At 38.6% G+C, this 21,921-nt stretch overlaps 2 protein-coding genes across 4 annotated transcripts; both read left to right on the top strand.

Moving 5' to 3' along the window:
- Nucleotides 1-894: 894 nt before the first annotated feature.
- Nucleotides 895-5,126, top strand: LOC138339583 (uncharacterized). Its single transcript, XM_069291392.1, has 2 exons — nucleotides 895-1,037; nucleotides 3,402-5,126. The coding sequence occupies exon 2, from the start codon at nucleotides 3,403-3,405 to the stop codon at nucleotides 4,423-4,425; it is 1,023 nt and encodes a 340-aa protein (XP_069147493.1). The 5' UTR covers nucleotides 895-1,037; nucleotide 3,402; the 3' UTR covers nucleotides 4,426-5,126.
- A 10,588-nt stretch (nucleotides 5,127-15,714) lies between these two features.
- On the top strand, nucleotides 15,715-21,669 carry LOC101256254 (FRIGIDA-like protein 4a). Of its 3 annotated transcripts, none has more exons than XR_738659.4 (5): nucleotides 15,892-16,700; nucleotides 18,456-18,832; nucleotides 19,576-19,751; nucleotides 20,452-21,089; nucleotides 21,468-21,669. XR_738659.4 is itself a non-coding variant. In XM_004251374.5 (4 exons), exons 1-4 carry the CDS (start codon nucleotides 16,228-16,230, stop codon nucleotides 21,022-21,024), a joined length of 1,599 nt encoding a protein of 532 aa, XP_004251422.2. In that variant the 5' UTR covers nucleotides 15,715-16,227; the 3' UTR covers nucleotides 21,025-21,669. The 3 variants fall into 3 exon arrangements, 1 of the variants encoding a protein (XP_004251422.2); XR_003244364.2 differs by having other exon boundaries at nucleotides 20,452-21,377; XM_004251374.5 differs by having other exon boundaries at nucleotides 15,715-16,700; nucleotides 20,452-21,669.
- Nucleotides 21,670-21,921: the final 252 nt, after the last annotated feature.

Here is a 21,921-nt window from a genome sequence, read left to right as displayed (position 1 = left end):
TACATATATGTATATACATATATGTATATGTATATATGTATATCTTAAACCCATTCAATTACCCCTCAACCCAACACTAACTTAATTCCTTTCAACTCAACACTGTCAAGCCCACTCCCAATTTCAGACAATTAGTTAATTTCCAAGCCCAAACTCTTAACAGCCCACTTCATTGCTTTTAAACAACAACCCAATCCAACTCCATTCCTCATCCAACCCAACACCAAACTTAAATAACCCACCCGCTGACCCGCCACCCGACCCGACCCAGACGACCCTTTCCCTTTCTTCTTCCCAAACGCTCACCTAATTCCCAGAAAGAAAACAGAAACCCATAATTCCCCAGAAATCAGGCAAAAAACAGAGAAACGCCAGCAACCCCATCGCGTCTCCCTCACGTTCTCTCTCCTCTCCTTCCCTCTCTCCCGCGTCTCCCCCACGCTCGCTCTCTCCTTCCCCTCTCGACCGAAACCCAGAAAAAACAGACCAAACTCCCCAGAAATCGCGCCAACAACCCCACGTTCTTCTCCCTTCCTCCTTTTCGCGTGAGCAAGACGCAACGACAGAGACCCATACCCTGTCAAGCAGGTCTGCGAAACGTCGCAGTCATCCTCGCCGGCATGCGATGGTCATGTGAGGTTTGACTCAAAGCGAATTTGAAATTTTTTGAATTCAAGAAGGGGCTAATTCTTCTCCTCTATAAATACCCCTTTTCTTCATCAGAAGGGTTAGAGAAATTTTCATCGAAAAATTCGGAAAAGCAGAACTTGGGAGACATTTTTTTTTTTTTCGAAAATTTGGTCGAAAGTTAAGGTTGAATCTTTGGTTGAAACTTTTGTTAGCATTCTAGGTGGGAAATTTTGTTGGAGATTTTCAGGAAGATAGGAACCTTAGACATTTACGTGTGAACTTATCGAGAAAAAGACTTCAAAAGGGTCGAAGGTCTCGATTCTGCTCTCGTCATTCGTTGTCTCGTCTGAGGGTGGAAGCTCGTTCGTGTTTTGCTCGCTTGTCTCGGTGTCGCTGCTCGCCAACAGGTAAACACCCTTCCATATAATCTCTTTCTCTTCTTGGGTTCAAATGTGATGGCTTGGGGTAGAGAGTTTCTGTCGTACGTCTTTGGGATTTGTTTGCCATAGTTGGGAATGATCATAACGTGTATGTTTGCCGGAGTTTGATCGTCTGTTTTGTTTGTTCATACAACTCTTCTTCTTTTGACTTCTACATCTTAATGAAAGCATGACTTCCCTTTGTTTCAAAGCATACTTTAGTTACAATAGTTTATGTGTTGTTGTCTATTGCTATCTTCGAATTTGCCGAAGGTTTCATACTTATGTATGTCTGAAAGTCTAAAGAACTCGTTCTTGCCTAATGCTTGCTTTGTTGAGGATCTTGTTTTAATGATAATATTTAAGGCTGTTGTTAATCCTTTTCTTTTGTTTTTTTTTCATTACATGTGACATCGATTCGAGTCCGTTTCGGACTCCACTCCCGCATTCCTCCGAGTTAAAAGATCTTTGAGTCGGCCCATCTCAAGTCTAGGAGGTCTTAAGACCCATTTACAGGTCGAAATCCGACATTGGAGAGCTGCTGGAAGTAGCAGTTTGCAGAATTCGACTGCATGTTTTTTTTTGAAGCTGTAAACCAGCTATATACATCTGATATACACTGGTATACATGTCGAAAATGCACAGGAAATCCGAACTCGAAATCTGGGTTTGTGGCAGTGAGGATACGCTTCGGAAAAGGAGTTTCAACTTTTGAAAGTTGAAAATCAGGCTGATATACAGCCTGTATACACTGATATACAGACACGATATAATATAAATATGTGTAAAAAATGTGAATTGCAGGTTAACGTAGAGGGACGCCTATTCTAATTAAAATTCGGAATTAGGCAAACAATGCGGACGTAGGGTGCAGCCCGTATACATTAGTATACATTATCGGGCAACGATATACACTTGTTAAGTAAGTTTTAAAAATTGTACAGGTACAAATACGCAGGGCAATACAGGGAAAAGTAGCGGAAAATATATATTCAAATAGGTGCAGGGCTTGAGAGGTCCAAATGGGTCAAATATATGCTGTATACAGCATGTATACACTTGTGTATACTTTGTGATTCTTTTTCAGGATTGGGTCAGGGCCCTTCAGCCCCCCCCCCCCCCCCCCCCTTTATTAACAGGCCCAAAGGCCATTTGTTTCTGCAGGTTTTAAAGAAGGCCCAAGTATAAGGATTAGTTTATGACAAGTGGGCCAAAGCCCAAATGAAAGAATTTGGGCAATCAAGCCCAAGTTCAAATATTTCTTTCTCTATTATTTATTTGTTTGAATTATTTAATATCTTGGTAGAATTTTAAAAAATCTCCTAAAGGGGTAGCCATTTTTCATTATTTAAATTTTATTATTTTTGTTTTACTTACTTGTATCACAATTTAGTTTTCCTTAAATTAATTCCCTCAAAATATCTCCCTTTAGAAATAAATAAAAATAATAACAATGAAATAAAAAATATTAAAACGAATTTCTTTTTATTTAGTTAACAATTTATTTTTAATAGTCATTTAGTCAAATCGCCGGTCAACCGCAAGTTAGCGGACATCCCGAGGGCCTAATACCTTCTCGGGATGTACATTGAACTTCGAACCTTTGTTTTTCAATTGATTTTAATCTGTTTTAAATCTTTTGAAATTTTTCTTGATTTTATCAAAATCAAGTGGCGACTCCGTAATTCGAAAAATCGATTTTTCTTAAATAATAAGATTAATTGATTTTTCGAAACCTAGTCAATATTTTTTCATTTTTAAACCAAAAAATAAAAAATAGTAATTTTTAAATAAAACAGAAATGGCGACTCCGCTGGGGATTAATTAAGTTCTAACCATAAGATTTGACTGTTTGACTAACTGTTTTTGTTAAAATATTGTTTGTACTGAATATGTTTAAATTTGTCATAAATTGTCGTTGCATTCATGACATATTTCCAATATATATGTATAGTATATTAAAGGACGGTTTGCGGAACCGTAGCCGGACTTTTTTATACTCACCCTTTTTCGAAATTAGCGGCAATTTATTGGTTCGTCAGGCGTCCAATGGTTGTCGCGAGTTTCAGCCCAAATTGTCCGTTTGGGTTCCCGGTCCTTTCAAAAGCCACTCTTAGTCAACTAGCGTAGAGCCGAGCCGAAATCCCGAACGTAAGAGCATTTGAACTAAGACGACCCAACGCCCAAGGCGTGTTGGGCCCATTAGAAGCCCACCTTGTGTCTATTTGGCCTAAATTGCCAAAAACGGACAATCATGCTTATGTGTTTATTGAAGGATGTATATGCATTTTAAAAACGCTTTATTGTCCACGGGGTGGGGGGTTGATTAAATTTTGTTCGCTATTTTTGTAGGATGAATCCGGCACACAAACCTTTGAAGACAAGAATGGTTACTATCCCCGACCCTTTCCTCAAAGTATGGTGGAGGTTCATGAACAACGATGATAAAAGGGTCGTTCAAAAACACATAGGTCATCTTCCGTCGTTGTTAGAGATGAATGCGTGGTCTGGCTTAATTGGAACGATGGTGAAATTCTGGGATAGCGAGAATATGGTTTTTCGATTCGGGGAAGTAGAGTTGACGCCGACTATAGAAGAAATTCTCATCAGTTATGAAAGTGTCGCCATGTGCAACAAAAGGAAACGACATCCAGATACAGATCTCCTAAATCCAATAACATGGGATTTCGCCAAAATTAAAGAGAAGTTGTCATTGGTTAAAGCCGAGTGGATGGACAAACTCCCTGGTCCGAATATACCTTTCAGAAAGTTATATTATCGATTTGGGCGTGCAAGGGCTTATGAGAAACACGAAGACGAGTTCGTCTCAAAAGAAAAATGGAAAGAGGCGCGTCCCCTTGCATTTGCAATATGTTTGCTCGGCACGATGGTTTTTCCCCAAGGGCCAAAATACACTATTCATCCTAGTGTATTTATGGTCACTCATGCCATTTTTTATGGAGTGGATTACAAAACATCGACGAAGTATTACACTTTAGCGCCTATGATTCTGGCCGACATCTACAGGGCTTTAGACAAGTGTCAGAACGGAGAACGCTTCTTTCAAGGGTGTAATTTGATACTACAGTGGTGGATGATGCGTCATTTAATCAAGACTCATAACCCCAAAGAACCAGATCCCTTAAGACGATCCGACGAGCTACATAGTCATGACTGGTGGTTGTATCACAATCGTTGCAACAAGACTGGAGGAGAGAGTTTTTGGTATCCGAGGCTTCAGGGGCTGAGAGAAGAAGACGTGCAATGGTCAATAGATAGTTTGGTGGTGACTAAGAATATGGTGGTTCGAACTGAAAAGGTCCCTTATCTAGTATTTGCTGGACTAAGAGGAACTAGACCATATGCTCCCGGTTGAGTTCTGAGGCAACTAGGAGGGAAACAAGAGTTGCCCCAGATTGCTGATATGAGGAAATTCGTAACTGACCACGAGAATGGGCGAGTGGCATTTTCCGAAGACATGCGTAGGATGTGGAGATCTCGAAGAGTGTTGGGTGAGCCTGTACCAGATAGGTTTCGTCCAGAATGTTCGAGGGAGTACAAAGAATGGTTGAAAAAGAGTCTCGCTGGAACAATTAAGCCTGATCCAAACGTTCCTCACATTATTGCCGATGTTGGAGCCAAACATCAAGTCCGACTTCACCGCCTTCAAGAGAAGCTTGATGAGAGTGAATTAGAGCATCAACGTCGTCATTCCGAAGATGCCAAAGTCATAGCTCGATTGAAACAAGAACTGCGAAGGGCCAGACAATGCATGACAGAGTTAGATGATAGCATGGAGCGACAGATTCATTCGATAGAGGGGTTCAGTCATCAAGAAGGAGCTCGATTGGCAAGAGATCATCTCTGGGCGAATAGATATGCCATGTGGGAAGAGGTCAACATCGCCAAGAGGACCAGACTTGGCGAAGGATCAGAGGAGGCATGATTTTTACCATCCCCTGCGTGGGACAGTTTTATTTGTACTTTGTTTTGTAATTTATTTTTCAGGACTATTTTCTGTTTTATGTTTATCAGACATTTTGGATGCTATTAATGAAATTTTGTGGGGGATAATAATCGGGTTTAAAAAAGCATATACATCCTTCAATTCGTTAGGCCTACCCTTGGCACAAAAGGGTCACATGCATGTTTAGGACACAATATATTTGTTTAAATGTGTATGTGTTATGTTGCTTTGATTGAGGATATCGTAAACCCACTCCTAGCCAAAATTCCAAAGAGTATACAGAAGCCAACACTACAAATGTCCGACAAATTCCCGAGTCTCAAGTTTCTCACGCAAAACCCATCTCCTACCACAAATCCTAAATACCGCTCTATCGTCTCAGGAAAGGTGAATCACCGCTATGGACAAAGGCAAGAACGTCCAGACGGAGCTCACTGGGGAGGAAGTGCGAAGAAAAATCGAGCGAGTCACTCGAGAAATTCAGAAGATTAAAGAGAAAGGGCTTAAGGTAGACATGACCACGACAATCTACAAAGCTGCGGTCACGACTTTGGATGAGGATCTGGCGTCGCAGATAAGAAGAAAGAAGGAGGTTGAGACGGAAGCCGAAAGCCTAAGGAAAAGGTTGAATTTGCTTCGTTTGGAGATACACGAAGGAAAGGCGAGAGAGGCGAAGATAGATATTGAAACTGCCGTAGCATTGGCCAGAAGTGCGGCACTCGACGAGGAATTGGCGACCCATAGCAACTTAAAGGGCGGAAAATACCTCGCCCGTGATCAAGGAGCAAATCACAGTGGCCCCAGCTGTGAAGTAATTGAGGAGGACGATGAAGAAGAAATCGTCTACAAGCCTCCATTTCCCACTGTCTGAAAAGCAGGAATGACGCAGCCACAAGACAAGAAATCGCCAAATGTTGTCTTCTAGAAATTTCAATGTTGTTTTCAATTCCCTTGTAATCACAACGGAAGAATGAATGGAAAATTTTCATCCTAAAATCCGAACTACGTCGGGCCTGAATTCTCCTCGTGAGATACGTAGGCAGCCTTCCCGGCCCAACCCCTATCACAGAAAATTTTCATTCTCCTCCATGTTTTGGAGATCCGAAGATAAGATCAACGGACGTCGAAAAGCAACTGCAAGAAGACCATAGCTCAACGTGATTCAGCTTTCCCGAGATGACGTCAAAACAAACAAATTCCTGTTTGTTCAAAATATATTTCCGTCCTCATTCGTGGGTTAAGATATCCTCAAACAAAGCGACTTGTGTGTTTATCTGTTTTATGCGCGATATTATGCATTTTGTACTCCGGATATGCACTAACAAATCTGCATTTGAGTTATTTTGCCTTTCAGGTACATCTTACTGATCTGTGTCGATAAAGCTAGCAGATCACCACTACTTCACCAGATCAAAGGGTCCCGCAGATTCCTGCCCCGGACCAAACGCAAATACAGCCATGGGAGACAACGATGAGGAAGTCAGCCTTACAGATTTTGTGGTGGCTCAACCCACCGCGGCAGATCAAAATGAGTTAATTATGCAGCTGATGCAACAGATTGCCGAAATGAGGGTCGAAATGCAAAGAATGCAAGATTTGTCTAATCGAGTGTCATCCTTCAACCCTCCAAGAGATGGAAGACCTCCACTCCACTATCCTCCCTCAAGCACGGAACAAGTTCAGAACCTTCTCTCTAACCCCATTCAAAATCCTCCAACCATTGACTTAACTACCCTCTATCCCCATCACGCCACCACATCGTGTCAAGCACCACATCGTTCTCACAATACCAATCAAATCCTTCATCTCCCTCGAAACCAAAATAACGATCCTCAAAATTTCCTCCAAAATTATCAAGCCAATCAAAATACCCAGAATCCCTCCATTATCCCACTCATACCTCAAAAGACTACTTTCCAAATCCCAACTTCAAATGAACCTCATGCCGATTGTTCCGAGCTTGATCACTGTGAGGAACAGGAGAGAGAGTGGAGCTCAAAAGAAGAGGTACCCAAGGCGAAAGAAGAGATCAGGAAAGCCATGAAGGAGTTACACTATTTTTCCGAAGTCGATGGATTAAGCTATGAGGATGTATACATCCATCCGAATCTCGACCTCCCAGAAGGGTTCAAGGTGCCAAAATTTGTCACTTTTAACGGGACAAGAAATCCTCTAACACATCTGAAAGCTTATTGTGATCAACTCGGGAGAGTTGACAAAAACGAAGCATTATTAATGCGTCTCTTCAGTCGAAGTCTAAGTGGAGAAGCTCTGGAATGGCTTACGTCACAGGAGTTAAAACAATGGAAAAGTTGGAAGGCACTTGCAAAGGATTTCAAAGAAAGATTTGGACATAACATAGAAGATGCCCTACTTGGAGAAGATCAGACAGAAGTCTACAGAAAATTATCGAGAGTACGCTCTTCGTTGGAGAAAAGAGGCTGCAAAAGTTCAACCTCCAATGTCCGAACGTGAGATCACTGAAATGTTTATTCATACTCAAGGGCCTGAGTACTACGAAAGAATGTTGTGTATGATGGGACAAAAGTTTGTCGAGATTGTCAAAGTGGGAGAAGCTTTGGAAGATGGTTTCAAGACTGGAAAGCTCACCAAACTCACCGCATTGCGATATAATGGAAAACCTGCTGGAATCAGTGAAATGGATAAATCAAAAGGAAAATTGGAGGAGGTAAGTACGATCACGGCTACTCATAGGAGGTCAGATTCTAAAAGGGAATACCAAAACCATAATGTCAATCAGGAAAAATTTCCTCGCCCAAAATTTAGGAAAGCTCCTAAAGTATTTACACCATTGAGGGAATCTCAAACTCAACTTTATGAAAGGTTGAAAGCAATGGGTAAGCTCTATCCTATAGAAGGAAGACCAGCCAATCCTTTGGGAAAATTTTACAGAGCTGACCACAGATGCTCTTATCATTCAGGAGCCGTTGGACATGACACAGAGAATTGTTCAACTCTGAAGCACAAGATACAAAACATGATCAACAACAACTTGATCAATATTGAGGAAACCACCTGAATGGAGGACAGGTTAAATGCTCAAGAGTGAGTACAAGACATTTCTGAACTGAATCATTTGGAGATATTCATTCGAGAAGAAGAATGCCCAACATTGGCCAAATTTTGCGTATGAAGTTTTGTTACCTTTCCTTTGAAAATGTATCGCACATTTCTAACGAACTACGTGCGACCTGAATTCTCAAGAATGAGATACGTAGGCGGCCTTTGTCGGCCTCGGTCGGTTTCTTTGTAAAATTTATTCTTGTTAACCTTCAAGGGGAACTACGTTTGACCTGATTCCTGCCGCAACGGGATACGTAGGCGCCACAAGGGCTCGGTCATATATCTCGTAGATTCTATTCCCCCCTTCTACAATAGAAACTGGGACAGAATTTTTGAGAGGGACTCAAAAATTCTCCAGAAGGAACCTTCTCTTCAGCGGATCAAACTAAAGACATTTCGAATTTGCAACTGGGACAGAATTTTTGAGAAGATCTCAAAAATTCCGAGATCTGTGCGATTACAATGGAAAGAGGAGCAAGATACTAAACTGGGACAGAAGTTTTGAGGATGGCCTCAAAATTTTGTCATGGGACTTCCCTACAAGTCCGGAATGCCTCTGAAATTCATTCGACAAGCGTCGGACTCAAAGAAGCTCGTTAAGCCTGACATGACATGACTTGGCAGTGACTTTTTCGAGATACTATTTCTTAAAAAATTTCTTGCTTCTCTTAAAAGTTTCCCTTTTATATTTCATCTGTTTTGGCATAAGATATTTTCTTATCTATCAAGAGTCGGGAAATCGAGAAATCAACCGAGGACGTCAAGACAAGGAGCAAACAATCGAAGGGATCGACACAGATCAGTATGTTTAAAACTGACAATTTTTCTGTGGATGCAGGTTTATAGCTTCACTTCGAAATCGGCCGAATTCTTCCGACTGATGAATACGGAGAAGGAGAAAACTATCTCCAAAGCCGGTGATTTTATTGAAAGCAAGAAGCATTTCATATCTTTATGCCAAGATGCTTGTGAATGTGTTTGTTTATTTCAAGCCATTCCCCAATACATGAAATTTACAAAGTGCCTGGCCAGATTCAAAGGTGGATCAAAAAGGAATCTTAGCGAAGATTTCACGATTTCTATAGAAGACGCTATTTGCATTGCGTTATCAAAGCAAGATGATTATTGTCGATCAAGACAATGCATTACCTCAGAAGAGACAGCTATGCAATTATTATTTTTATCATTATCAATCAAGTCGATATGTTATTTGGAGGTCGTCTTGCCGTTACTATTCACGGGGGCAATATAAATAATTATGCGTGACGAGAAGATTTCATGCCTCATCAAAATTCATACATCGCGAGAAGAATTTATGCCTCGCTGGAATTCATGCATCGCGGAATCATGCATCGCGGAAATCATGCATCGCGAGTCAATAATCATGCATGACGAGAAGATTTCATGCCTCGTCGAAATTTATACATCGTGAGAAGAATTTATGCCTCGCTGGAATTCATGCATCGCGGAATCATGCATCGCGGAAATCATGCATCGCGAGTCAATAATCATGCATGACGAGAAGATTTCATGCCTCGTCGAAATTTATACATCGCGAGAAGAATTTATGCCTCGCTGGAATCATGCATCGCGGAAATCATGCATCGCGAGTCAATAATCATGCATGACGAGAAGATTTCATGCCTCGTCAAAATTTATACATCGCGAGAAGAATTTATGCCTCGCTGGAATTCATGCATCGCGGAATCATGCATCGCGGAAATCATGCATCGCGATTCAATAATCATGCATGACGAGAAGATTTCATGCCTCGTCGAAATTTATACATCGCGAGAAGAATTTATGCCTCGCTGGAATCATGCATCGCGGAAATCATGCATCGCGAGTCAATAATCATGCATGACGAGAAGATTTCATGCCTCGTCAAAATTTATACATCGCGAGAAGAATTTATGCCTCGCTGGAATTCATGCATCGCGGAATCATGCATCGCGGAAATCATGCATCGCGAGTCAATAATCATGCATGACGAGAAGATTTCATGCCTCGTCAAAATTTATACATCGCTAGAAGAATTTATGCCTCGCTGGAATTCATGCATCGCGGAATCATGCATCGCGGAAATCATGCATCGCGAGTCAATAATTATGCACGACGAGAAGATTTCATGCCTCGTCAAAATTTATGCACGATGAGAAGAATTCATGCCTCGTCAAAATTTGCACATCGCAAGAAGATTTTATTCTTCGCTGAAAGTTATGCATCGCGAGAAGATTCATATCTCGCAGGAATTTACGTATCGCGGGAAGATATTCATGACCCGCAAGAAGACGTACTTGGATAAAGAAAGAGCAATACTTATCCATTGGCCTCGACTGCATTATGTTATTTCTTATAAAAATAAACATCATGGAGAGCATCGAAGATGACAACAAAAGAAACATCAATATCGCATCAGCATTTATTTATTTATTTCGACATCAAGTATGGAATACATTGAAGATGATATTGCAAAACACAAGGCATAAGCTTTATTTGCTGGACGTCAGACCGATCGAGTCGACGTCGAACATGGAGGAGAACAATGAAGTGTCGACATGGTAAAAGACACTGTCTCCCATCCTAATTGCATTTTTTAAGCTGACGAGTTTTATCTCAGTCTTTGTCGAGAGCATCCAAAAGGATGAATTCTCCAAAAACCACAGGTGCGGACGACATAAAAAAGGATGCAGCATAACGTGGAACTTTTTCTTAGCAACGAACTGGGACACAGTCCAAAGAGGAGTGTCAAACTCTTAGGACGCGAGCAGAGGAGCGACTTCCACCACGATCGAACCACCCCTCTCGAGGCATACGGGTTTTCTCTAGTTCTGTCAGTTTCTGTCTCGCTTCCGAAAGTTTTGTTTTATCGGAAGCAAGTTTCCAATCTGAGTGACAATACGCCAAAAGATTTGGAAATTATGTCCGTGTAAGTTCTTAATTATGGGTGTGAAGCGCGCCACATTCATGGCTAAGAGGTTACAAGCCTCTTTTTCATACTCGTTTAATGTGTCACTCGTCCAAAACCGAAGGTTAGCTAGCATAATAGTTTTCCTTTTCCAACGATCGAGTCGAACTACACACAGCCTGATTCCGAAGGTTTAAGGGTATGTAGGCGGATTCAATGTTGAAAACTCGACTGTATTCCAACATTCGCTCTCGAATTCTATTCTCGAGCATTTCGATACCTTCATAATTCGGTGTCGAGGTGACTTTTGATTCTTTGAAATCGTGCGGTAAATCAAGCTTATCGAACTACAAGTGGCCTGAATTCTCATATAGCCTGAGATATGTAGGAGACCCGTTTGCAAGGGTTCGGCCATAATTCCTAAACTCTTTGTCAAATCCTTCTTCTTAAAGGCGAGTGGAGTTGGTCAAAATTGGTTCGGTCAACTTCATTTTCCTCGAGTTGCTTGCATCAACCCAAGTAAAATGAGGGACAGTTGTTGACACCCAATTTTTGACCCGCGTTGGTATAAATTAATTATCGAACTTCGTGAGTTTTTTTAAATTATTTAAGGTTAGTTAGTTTTATAAATCTTGCGAAAATAAAATATATGTACATATATACATATATGTATATACATATATGTATATGTATATATGTATATCTTAAACCCATTCAATTACCCCTCAACCCAACACTAACTTAATTCCTTTCAACTCAACACTGTCAAGCCCACTCCCAATTTCAGACAATTAGTTAATTTCCAAGCCCAAACTCTTAACAGCCCACTTCATTGCTTTTAAACAACAACCCAATCCAACTCCATTCCTCATCCAACCCAACACCAAACTTAAATAACCCACCCGCTGACCCGCCACCCGACCCGACCCAGACGACCCTTTCCCTTTCTTCTTCCCAAACGCTCACCTAATTCCCAGAAAGAAAACAGAAACCCATAATTCCCCAGAAATCAGGCGAAAAACAGAGAAACGCCAGCAACCCCATCGCGTCTCTCCTCGCGTCTCCCTCACGTTCTCTCTCCTCTCCTTCCCTCTCTCCCGCGTCTCCCCCACGCTCGCTCTCTCCTTCCCCTCTCGACCGAAACCCAGAAAAAACAGACCAAACTCCCCAGAAATCGCGCCAACAACCCCACGTTCTTCTCCCTTCCTCCTTTTCGCGTGAGCAAGACGCAACGACAGAGACCCATACCCTGTCAAGCAGGTCTGCGAAACGTCGCAGTCATCCTCGCCGGCATGCGATGGTCATGTGAGGTTTGACTCAAAGCGAATTTGAAATTTTTTGAATTCAAGAAGGGGCTAATTCTTCTCCTCTATAAATACCCCTTTTCTTCATCAGAAGGGTTAGAGAAATTTTCATCGAAAAATTCGGAAAAGCAGAACTTGGGAGACATTTTTTTTTTTTTCGAAAATTTGGTCGAAAGTTAAGGTTGAATCTTTGGTTGAAACTTTTGTTAGCATTCTAGGTGGGAAATTTTGTTGGAGATTTTCAGGAAGATAGGAACCTTAGACATTTACGTGTGAACTTATCGAGAAAAAGACTTCAAAAGGGTCGAAGGTCTCGATTCTGCTCTCGTCATTCGTTGTCTCGTCTGAGGGTGGAAGCTCGTTCGTGTTTTGCTCGCTTGTCTCGGTGTCGCTGCTCGCCAACAGGTAAACACCCTTCCATATAATCTCTTTCTCTTCTTGGGTTCAAATGTGATGGCTTGGGGTAGAGAGTTTCTGTCGTACGTCTTTGGGATTTGTTTGCCATAGTTGGGAATGATCATAACGTGTATGTTTGCCGGAGTTTGATCGTCTGTTTTGTTTGTTCATACAACTCTTCTTCTTTTGACTTCTACATCTTAATGAAAGCATGACTTCCCTTTGTTTCAAAGCATACTTTAGTTACAATAGTTTATGTGTTGTTGTCTATTGCTATCTTCGAATTTGCCGAAGGTTTCATACTTATGTATGTCTGAAAGTCTAAAGAACTCGTTCTTGCCTAATGCTTGCTTTGTTGAGGATCTTGTTTTAATGATAATATTTAAGGCTGTTGTTAATCCTTTTCTTTTGTTTTTTTTTCATTACATGTGACATCGATTCGAGTCCGTTTCGGACTCCACTCCCGCATTCCTCCGAGTTAAAAGATCTTTGAGTCGGCCCATCTCAAGTCTAGGAGGTCTTAAGACCCATTTACAGGTCGAAATCCGACATTGGAGAGCTGCTGGAAGTAGCAGTTTGCAGAATTCGACTGCATGTTTTTTTTTGAAGCTGTAAACCAGCTATATACATCTGATATACACTGGTATACATGTCGAAAATGCACAGGAAATCCGAACTCGAAATCTGGGTTTGTGGCAGTGAGGATACGCTTCGGAAAAGGAGTTTCAACTTTTGAAAGTTGAAAATCAGGCTGATATACAGCCTGTATACACTGATATACAGACACGATATAATATAAATATGTGTAAAAAATGTGAATTGCAGGTTAACGTAGAGGGACGCCTATTCTAATTAAAATTCGGAATTAGGCAAACAATGCGGACGTAGGGTGCAGCCCGTATACATTAGTATACATTATCGGGCAACGATATACACTTGTTAAGTAAGTTTTAAAAATTGTACAGGTACAAATACGCAGGGCAATACAGGGAAAAGTAGCGGAAAATATATATTCAAATAGGTGCAGGGCTTGAGAGGTCCAAATGGGTCAAATATATGCTGTATACAGCATGTATACACTTGTGTATACTTTGTGATTCTTTTTCAGGATTGGGTCAGGGCCCTTCAGCCCCCCCCCCCCCCCCCCCTTATTAACAGGCCCAAAGGCCATTTGTTTCTGCAGGTTTTAAAGAAGGCCCAAGTATAAGGATTAGTTTATGACAAGTGGGCCAAAGCCCAAATGAAAGAATTTGGGCAATCAAGCCCAAGTTCAAATATTTCTTTCTCTATTATTTATTTGTTTGAATTATTTAATATCTTGGTAGAATTTTAAAAAATCTCCTAAAGGGGTAGCCATTTTTCATTATTTAAATTTTATTATTTTTGTTTTACTTACTTGTATCACAATTTAGTTTTCCTTAAATTAATTCCCTCAAAATATCTCCCTTTAGAAATAAATAAAAATAATAACAATGAAATAAAAAATATTAAAACGAATTTCTTTTTATTTAGTTAACAATTTATTTTTAATAGTCATTTAGTCAAATCGCCGGTCAACCGCAAGTTAGCGGACATCCCGAGGGCCTAATACCTTCTCGGGATGTACATTGAACTTCGAACCTTTGTTTTTCAATTGATTTTAATCTGTTTTAAATCTTTTGAAATTTTTCTTGATTTTATCAAAATCAAGTGGCGACTCCGTAATTCGAAAAATCGATTTTTCTTAAATAATAAGATTAATTGATTTTTCGAAACCTAGTCAATATTTTTTCATTTTTAAACCAAAAAATAAAAAATAGTAATTTTTAAATAAAACATATACATAGATTATACATTGATGATATACAATTATATTGTTATATATAAGTCATATGTGTACTTAATTATGCCTCGGTGAACAAAGCATGCTACATACTCTCTTCGTCACGTGTACTCTCAAGCTTGTCACACAAACTTTATCTCATGTGTTTATGAATAATTATCATAGAACGATATGTAAATTTTTTGTAAAAAACATAAAAATTATATTTCACCATATTTTGACGTTAAACAATCACATGATTTTGAATTTTTTTTGTTATTACATATCGGGTTCAACATAGTGAATAAACAAATTGTTATCTCTTTCTCCATGGGAAATAAATATCTAAAGATTTATTAGTATCATATATATTATTGATATTATTATAAAATATTGATGATTATATACAACTACAAAACTCATTATCATATAAATTGATTGATTGATTAATTAACATCATATTAATTAATAAGTAATGTGATAAGGAGAATTAACTATAAACTAAGGTATAACTTATAAAAATTGTCACTTCATAGCAATTGTTGCAAGTTGAAAATGATATATATATATATATATATATATATTAGACAACTAGATAAATAATTTTTCTAAGTTCAAGTTATGACATTAAAATTTCTTTGAAATAAATATAGTAAAAAATCTTTAATGAAAGGTATAAGAAAATACATAATAATAAAAATCAATTATATTTATTCACTATATGAGTAAGTGTCGATTAAAATTTAAAATTTTAATCGTAATTTTTTTATAATATGAATTTAAATTAGTTGCGATGGTAAGTTTTAAAATATTGATTAAAAAAAGTTGAGAAACTCAAAGTTGATGACAATATTGTTGACACTTTTGTCTTATCATTGTTATATATTAAATTTTTGGTAGTCTTCAAAAGTAATTGACTCTTTATTATAATCTACTACTAACTATATTTTGTCTTATTCTTTTAAACAATTTTAGTAATACTTCTTTTCATTTGTGCTTTTGAACAATTTTAGATTATGTGTTGTATGATTTTATTAAATAATATATCATCACAAAATGAGAAGAAAATATTAAGATAATATGTGATTATATTAAATTAATCGTTATGATAGAGATTTGATTTGTACTGTATTATTTAAATTCATCGTTAGGTAACGACAAAGAGCTTATTTTATATAACGATTAATTTGGTGCGATGACATGTTACCTTAGTATTTTCTTCTCATTTTGTGTTTATGTATTATTTAATAAAATCATATTTCATCTATTTTCCTACCTTTTTCGTAGTAGATCTACTTCGTACCTACTTTTCTTATACGTTTACCATCCAGGTTATGGATGTATGGCATTATATAACGACAGAAAACGATACAATCTATTAAAATATTGTATTCATTAAAACAATACAATGTGAAACAATACGATACATCATGAAAGAATACGTAACAACCATCCGAACAATGTGGAAATTCCGATCACATGTTTTGGAATTGTGCGTGTTTAAATCACGATACATTATGGGTCGTAAATTGCTATTTTTGAAATAATAAATCACGAAATAGAAATTCAGGATTATCTCGACTTTTTCGATAAATGACTATGGGCCTTGTTTGAGTAATTGTGGAAGTCCAATAATATGAACATGGGCTCAAAAGGCTTATTGTTTGTATATCTTCTTTCTCCCACACAAATTTGCAGTTGCAAAAAGCTCCATTTCCATGGCGGCAGATACTGTAACGAACCTTGAACCGATTCATACCTTCTTCAACAACCTCGAAGCTCGACAGACCTTACTCACAACCATAACTGACCTCAACAAAACCCTAACTACCCATTTCACTAGCATAAACAATACTCTCTGTCAAAAATCGGAAACCCTCGATACTCGTATCAGAACTTTCAAGGAGAAGACGGAAGATGCGTTGCTGAAGATCCAGAATCGAGAGAATGCGTTACCCGATAGGGAATCGAGCATGGGTGCTCGAATTGTGGAAATGAAGGATGCTGCTATATCTGAGATTGAGAGTTTGGGGGATTTAAGCGAGAAAAGCTTGGCTGAAGTGTTGAGGAGTTACTGTAAGAGAATGGATGCTAGTGGCCTTGTTGGATTTATTCAGAGCAAGAGGAAGGAGCCTGCGGGTTTGAGAATGGAGATTGCTGCTGCACTTGAAAGTTCCGTGGACCCGATGAGGTTTGATTCTTTTCGATTACTCTATCATGCATTTTGCTTAACACTCTTTTCGTTACGTATTGATTCATGATGTATTGTATTGTTTGAATGAACACAAAATTTAGATAAGAGTGTATCGTTCTTCGTTGTTACATAATGTTGCACAACAACTACTTGAACAATCAACTTACCAGAAAAGAACAGATTATTGGGTAGAGCTAAGGAAAAAATAAGATAATGACATAATCACACCAAATCAGTCATGCCAATTGGGACTTTTCGTCATTACAATACAATACAAGAAAATTTGAATAACAATCAAAACAAATATTGCGTTTAAACTTTAAACTAACAATACAATTCAATACAATGGGTAACAACCATCCAAACTAGGTGTAAGGATAATAATTCAGACTAATATTCTTTATATCAAAGATCAGTAAACAGTTGGTAACTAACAGGAGATATTTTCAGCACTCTAATGCCTAAGAGTGTTTTTTTATAAAGTGAAACCATTTCATTCTAGAATCTAACAAGTGATTCTTGCTCCCGATAAGCTAAGCAGTGAAATGACATTTAAAGAACTTAAGGGATCACTCACTTCATTACATAAATGGTAACATGTCTCACAAATCATGAACCAAAAAAAGATTGTAACTTGTAACTTCCAAGATGCTTGACATAAATTTTAAGTCCATCCTACTGTATTCAAAGACATAAAGCAGAAGCTTATGTTCATGTCAGCACATTTACATAAGCTTCTCCACTCCATCTAAGGTATCAGGGAAAAATTGATGCATATGTACCAAATAGAATTGTCAAATGATCACTTTAAGGTTATTCCCAATTGATTCAACATTAATCCTAGGGACTTAATTGACCCTATAATCATGGTTGGGTTGTCTTTAAATTTTTGCACCCACATACATATATACTATGCTGAAAGATTGCACCGACTGCTTATATGATGAATTAGCATCTGCATTCACACACTTATTTTTGGTTTTTGTAGTTACCTTTTTGTGATATGGTAAATAATTGGCACTAGGACAAAGGCAATAGTTAATAGCAATTCTATTAAATATCAAGAAAGGAATTATGGCGTTGAATAAAAATCAATAGACTGTGAAAGGAGTTTTATGAAATAAAGAGTAATAGTTTGTCGTACACTCCATTGTTAAAAAAAAGTTTGTCGTAGACTCTCTAGATATGGGTGTGCCTCAAGAAGGAGATCCAGATACTAAAAGATGGAAATATTCCAATTTACAGTTCTAAAATTATGTTGCATCTTCAACACAAACATGCAAGGCAACGCAATATTTCCAAATGAGCCAATGCATGTGTTGAACATAAAAGGATGAGCTAAACAACAGTGATCTGGATTAATAGCTCTTGGTTGCTCGACTCTCAGTTGTTGAATAGTCTGAGGAAGTTATCCATTTGTCGTTTTGTCTTATAGAAGTCTTTAGGAACTTTTTCTTTATCCTTTGACTTAAAATATTTATTTTATTGGAGAAGTAATTAAAATTAAACACCTAGAAGATTTTCTTCCTACTGTAACACTTTCCTTGGCTTTCACAGTTATGCATATTATAGGGTTTCTATGTTTGTTTTTTGTTCTTTTTTTGGGTTTGGAGACGGGGAAGGAGAAGGTTTGGTCAGAATCAGAGTTATCACTGCATTTGTCAAAGCAAAGTAGAGACTTTGAAGCTCATATTGTACGTCAGGTGTTTTTGGTCATCTTATTATTATCATTCTTTTTGCTGGGTCCTTCAGGTTGATATTGGATGCAGCAGAGGAGTTTGTGGGGAGGAAGGTAGAGAAGAAGGCGATACTGGCAGATAGGAGGTGGGCTTGTGATATGTTAATTCAGTCAGTTGTGCCAGTTGTGGAAGGGGGTTATGGTGCAGGGAGGAGTTTGAAGGAGAGGGCAGCAAGGGTGTTGGAGAAGTGGAAGGGAGTTTTGGGCGGTGGGGACAGAAACAGTGGAGTTTGCGCTGCTGAAGCAACAATGTTTTTGCAGTTGGTTATCGCATTTGCGCTAAAAGAGAGGTTTGAGGAGAAGTTCCTTAGGAAGCTGGTGCTGGAGTTTGCTAACAGGAAAGATATGCCAAAGCTTGCCGTTGCCTTTGGATTTGGTAACAAAATAGGAGGTAGGTAGTTGCTATTATCTGTGGAATTAATGTCATAGAAAACTTTGATTTCCAATATCCTCCATATAGGCATTACAAAATTTGAATACAGTTGGCTAGAGAAACGTAAACTGGATTGATGTGATAAGATATAGTATTTGGTTTAAGATACTTCTCTTACCTTGCTCTGGAAAATATTCAAATTGGAAAAGGACCTATTTAGTGTTTTGCTAGCAACTGCAATATATAATGCAGATTTTTTACCCTATATATTTTTAGGTTTTCTACTTTTTGGTATAGTTCTTGTTTTCAGGTTTTTTTTGTGTCCAAATATAAATCAAATTACTTTATATATAAAAAAATATATGAATGGTTGACACTTGCACTTTACTTTTAAACTTGTGCATGAAGATTTTCTTGATTCTAATTTCTGCAGTTGTCGGCATAAAATATGAGCACAGAAAGTGAGTTCTACTCCAATTGACTTTCTGATTACATTAGTGTTGTTGACAAAAAATACTGAATTAGAAAAACATTAGAATATGATAAGATCTGAGTTTCATCACTTCGAATCTGTAAATTATTAAATGTTGTCTGAATTTGTGTGTGGTGGAAAAGAGGTAGAGTAACTTTTCTAGGACCTGTTTAAGTTTGGAATCAGAAGTTGGCTGATCCAGCTATTTGCTTGGGCCATGAGCTTGAATATTTAACTTGCATTCGTTACAATAGGGAATGATGACTATTTATCCTTCCCTTTTGATCAGATATTATTGAAGAGCTCTTGAAGAGCGGCAAAGAGGTTGAAGCAGTTTATTTTGCTACAGAGTCTGGATTATCAGAGAGATACCCTCCGCTCTCACTTCTTAAGTTATCTCTCAGGAACTGCAGAAGAAATGCTAATAACATATCAAAGAAGGGAAAATTTAGTCCAGCTGCAGTGGTGTGTATATTCGTCCATCTTCCCTTTTCTCCTTCACTGTGGTTGCCTGTCTGTTTTCATTCTTTTAATTTCTTTTTCTCCCGGATGACAAAGTAATATTCAAGCATATTATTATGTTACGTAGATAAGTAGAGGAGTGAATCCCCTGCATCCAAGGAAGGGAGAATGAATTCTCTGTTCATTTCCTTTCTCTGCATTTTTTTCCCTTCTCAGTTTTAAGCTAAATCAATTGCTGGAAGATTGCAGATTAATTTGATGACTTCTAGAAGTAATTAATGTCATTCTTTTAATCGTTATGGAGGACAACATATAGATTTAGGCTGTCCAATGGAACGGCCATATGGGGGACAAACTTAAGGGGATAGGGGTGTGGCCGGGGGGGGGGGGGGGGGGACACTAGGGGAGACAAACTATTATTTCCATAAAAAAGTTTATTTTGTCGGTAAATTGTAAAAGGAGGGTAAACTATTATTTCCATAAAAAAGTTTATTTTGTCGGTAAATTGTAAAAGGAGGGTACGCACCGTAGACGGTAAGCACCACCTCAAAATTGTCCAAGTGCCTTCTGCTGTAAATCCTTTGTGAGATACTCAGTTATTCCTGTGTCTACTTCTTGAATCTGTTCTATTGTTCTTTATGTCTTCCCTCTGTGTTTTATATATTTGTTTGTCAGTATTCGATAAGACTGAGTTATTTCTCAGGAGAAAGCTAACAGCATAGAGTTGGAAGCTACTAAGGCTTTAATAAAATGTGTGGAAGATCACAAGCTTGAACAAGAATTTACTTTGGAAGGACTCAAACAACGGGTGACTGAGTTGGAGCAGGCCAAGGCAAAAAAGAAAATAGGCACAACTCCTGAGAGCAAGCCTTCAAAAAAGCGGGGTCGTGGAGGTGGCACTGGCAGGTCCAGTGGCCCGTCCACCTCTCGGCCTGTTAAATCTGGAAGATCGTCAAATGCCACACCTTTCCGCTCCAGGAATCCTCCTCAATCACATCAGGCTCCACCAATTAGGTATACAGGGGCACATAGCTACACCAGCCAGAGTGTATATGAGGCACCTAGCTCGGTCTCATACGCTCCAGCTTATAGCGGTACTCACACCCAAAGTCCGGCTATACTTGCTCCACAATATGGATATGCACTTCAAGAAGCTGGAGTTAGTGGAGTGCGGAGTTATCATGGATCATATGGAGGGGAGGCTGTTTATAGTGCATATGATTATACTCTCACTCCTACGGCGCCTGCATACCCACCTTCATACCCCCCACAGTAATACCAACTACTCAAAGAGAATCCAGATGACATTTGTAGCTGCACCTTCTGTTTTAGACATGGAAGGTATAATTTTAACATGTGCCCCCACAGATTTTGACTTTCTGAAGGCTATGCTTTGCTTAATTATCTTTTGCATCACACTTCTTGTTCTGCATATTTACTAGTAACCATAAAGATTGTTCCTCTTGCTATCCATCGCTCCTTTTGTTGTGTATTTGGACGTTTGGGTACTACGTTATTAACTTCATTTTGCAGAAGTAAGTTTACGTCAAGTTCCTTGTTCATTTGTAAGTAAGTGTTGATGAGCAGATTGTTGTACTCAGTTGACTGACTCATCCCGTTGAAGCAAGAGTGAGCGCGAGTGTCTGCACGTTGTTATAACTTCCTTTTTTGTATATAGTTTGTTACTGCAAATATTTATGAAGTGAATTGTCCCTGCAGATGCAAGTTCTGAAAATTTTGTGGAACAGGAGGAAGTGTTACAGATGGATGTTAATTCACCTCTTCTGTAGCATGTTTTTGGGTGTAACTTTAATGCTAAAACTATGTATAGTTTATTGAGGGGTTGTAGTGATTCATTTTAACTTCAAAGAGTCTGTAAAACCATCTTACTTCGATATTATGAAATTTTTCAGTTTGCAATGTCTCAAGTATAATTTACAAGTGGTTTTATAATGATTTGAGTGTTGAATGTTCAAATTATTGTCAGTATGTAGTAGTAGTAGTACAATTATTTCTTTGAAGCATGGAAATATGCCATTACAAAGGACAACAACATGTTATCATCTTACATTTTGGCTACATTTCCATATTCATGGCCAAGATTACCAGATACAGTCCCGTAAGACCGAAAATCGGACAACATATTGCTCAACCTCAGCCATGCCCATCACAG

This window comes from Solanum lycopersicum, chromosome 11 (assembly GCF_036512215.1).
Source record: "Solanum lycopersicum chromosome 11, SLM_r2.1".
NCBI classification, from domain to species: Eukaryota; Viridiplantae; Streptophyta; class Magnoliopsida; order Solanales; family Solanaceae; genus Solanum; species Solanum lycopersicum.
Note: the sequence above shows the minus strand (reverse complement) of the source record. Positions and strands in the feature narration are given on the sequence as shown.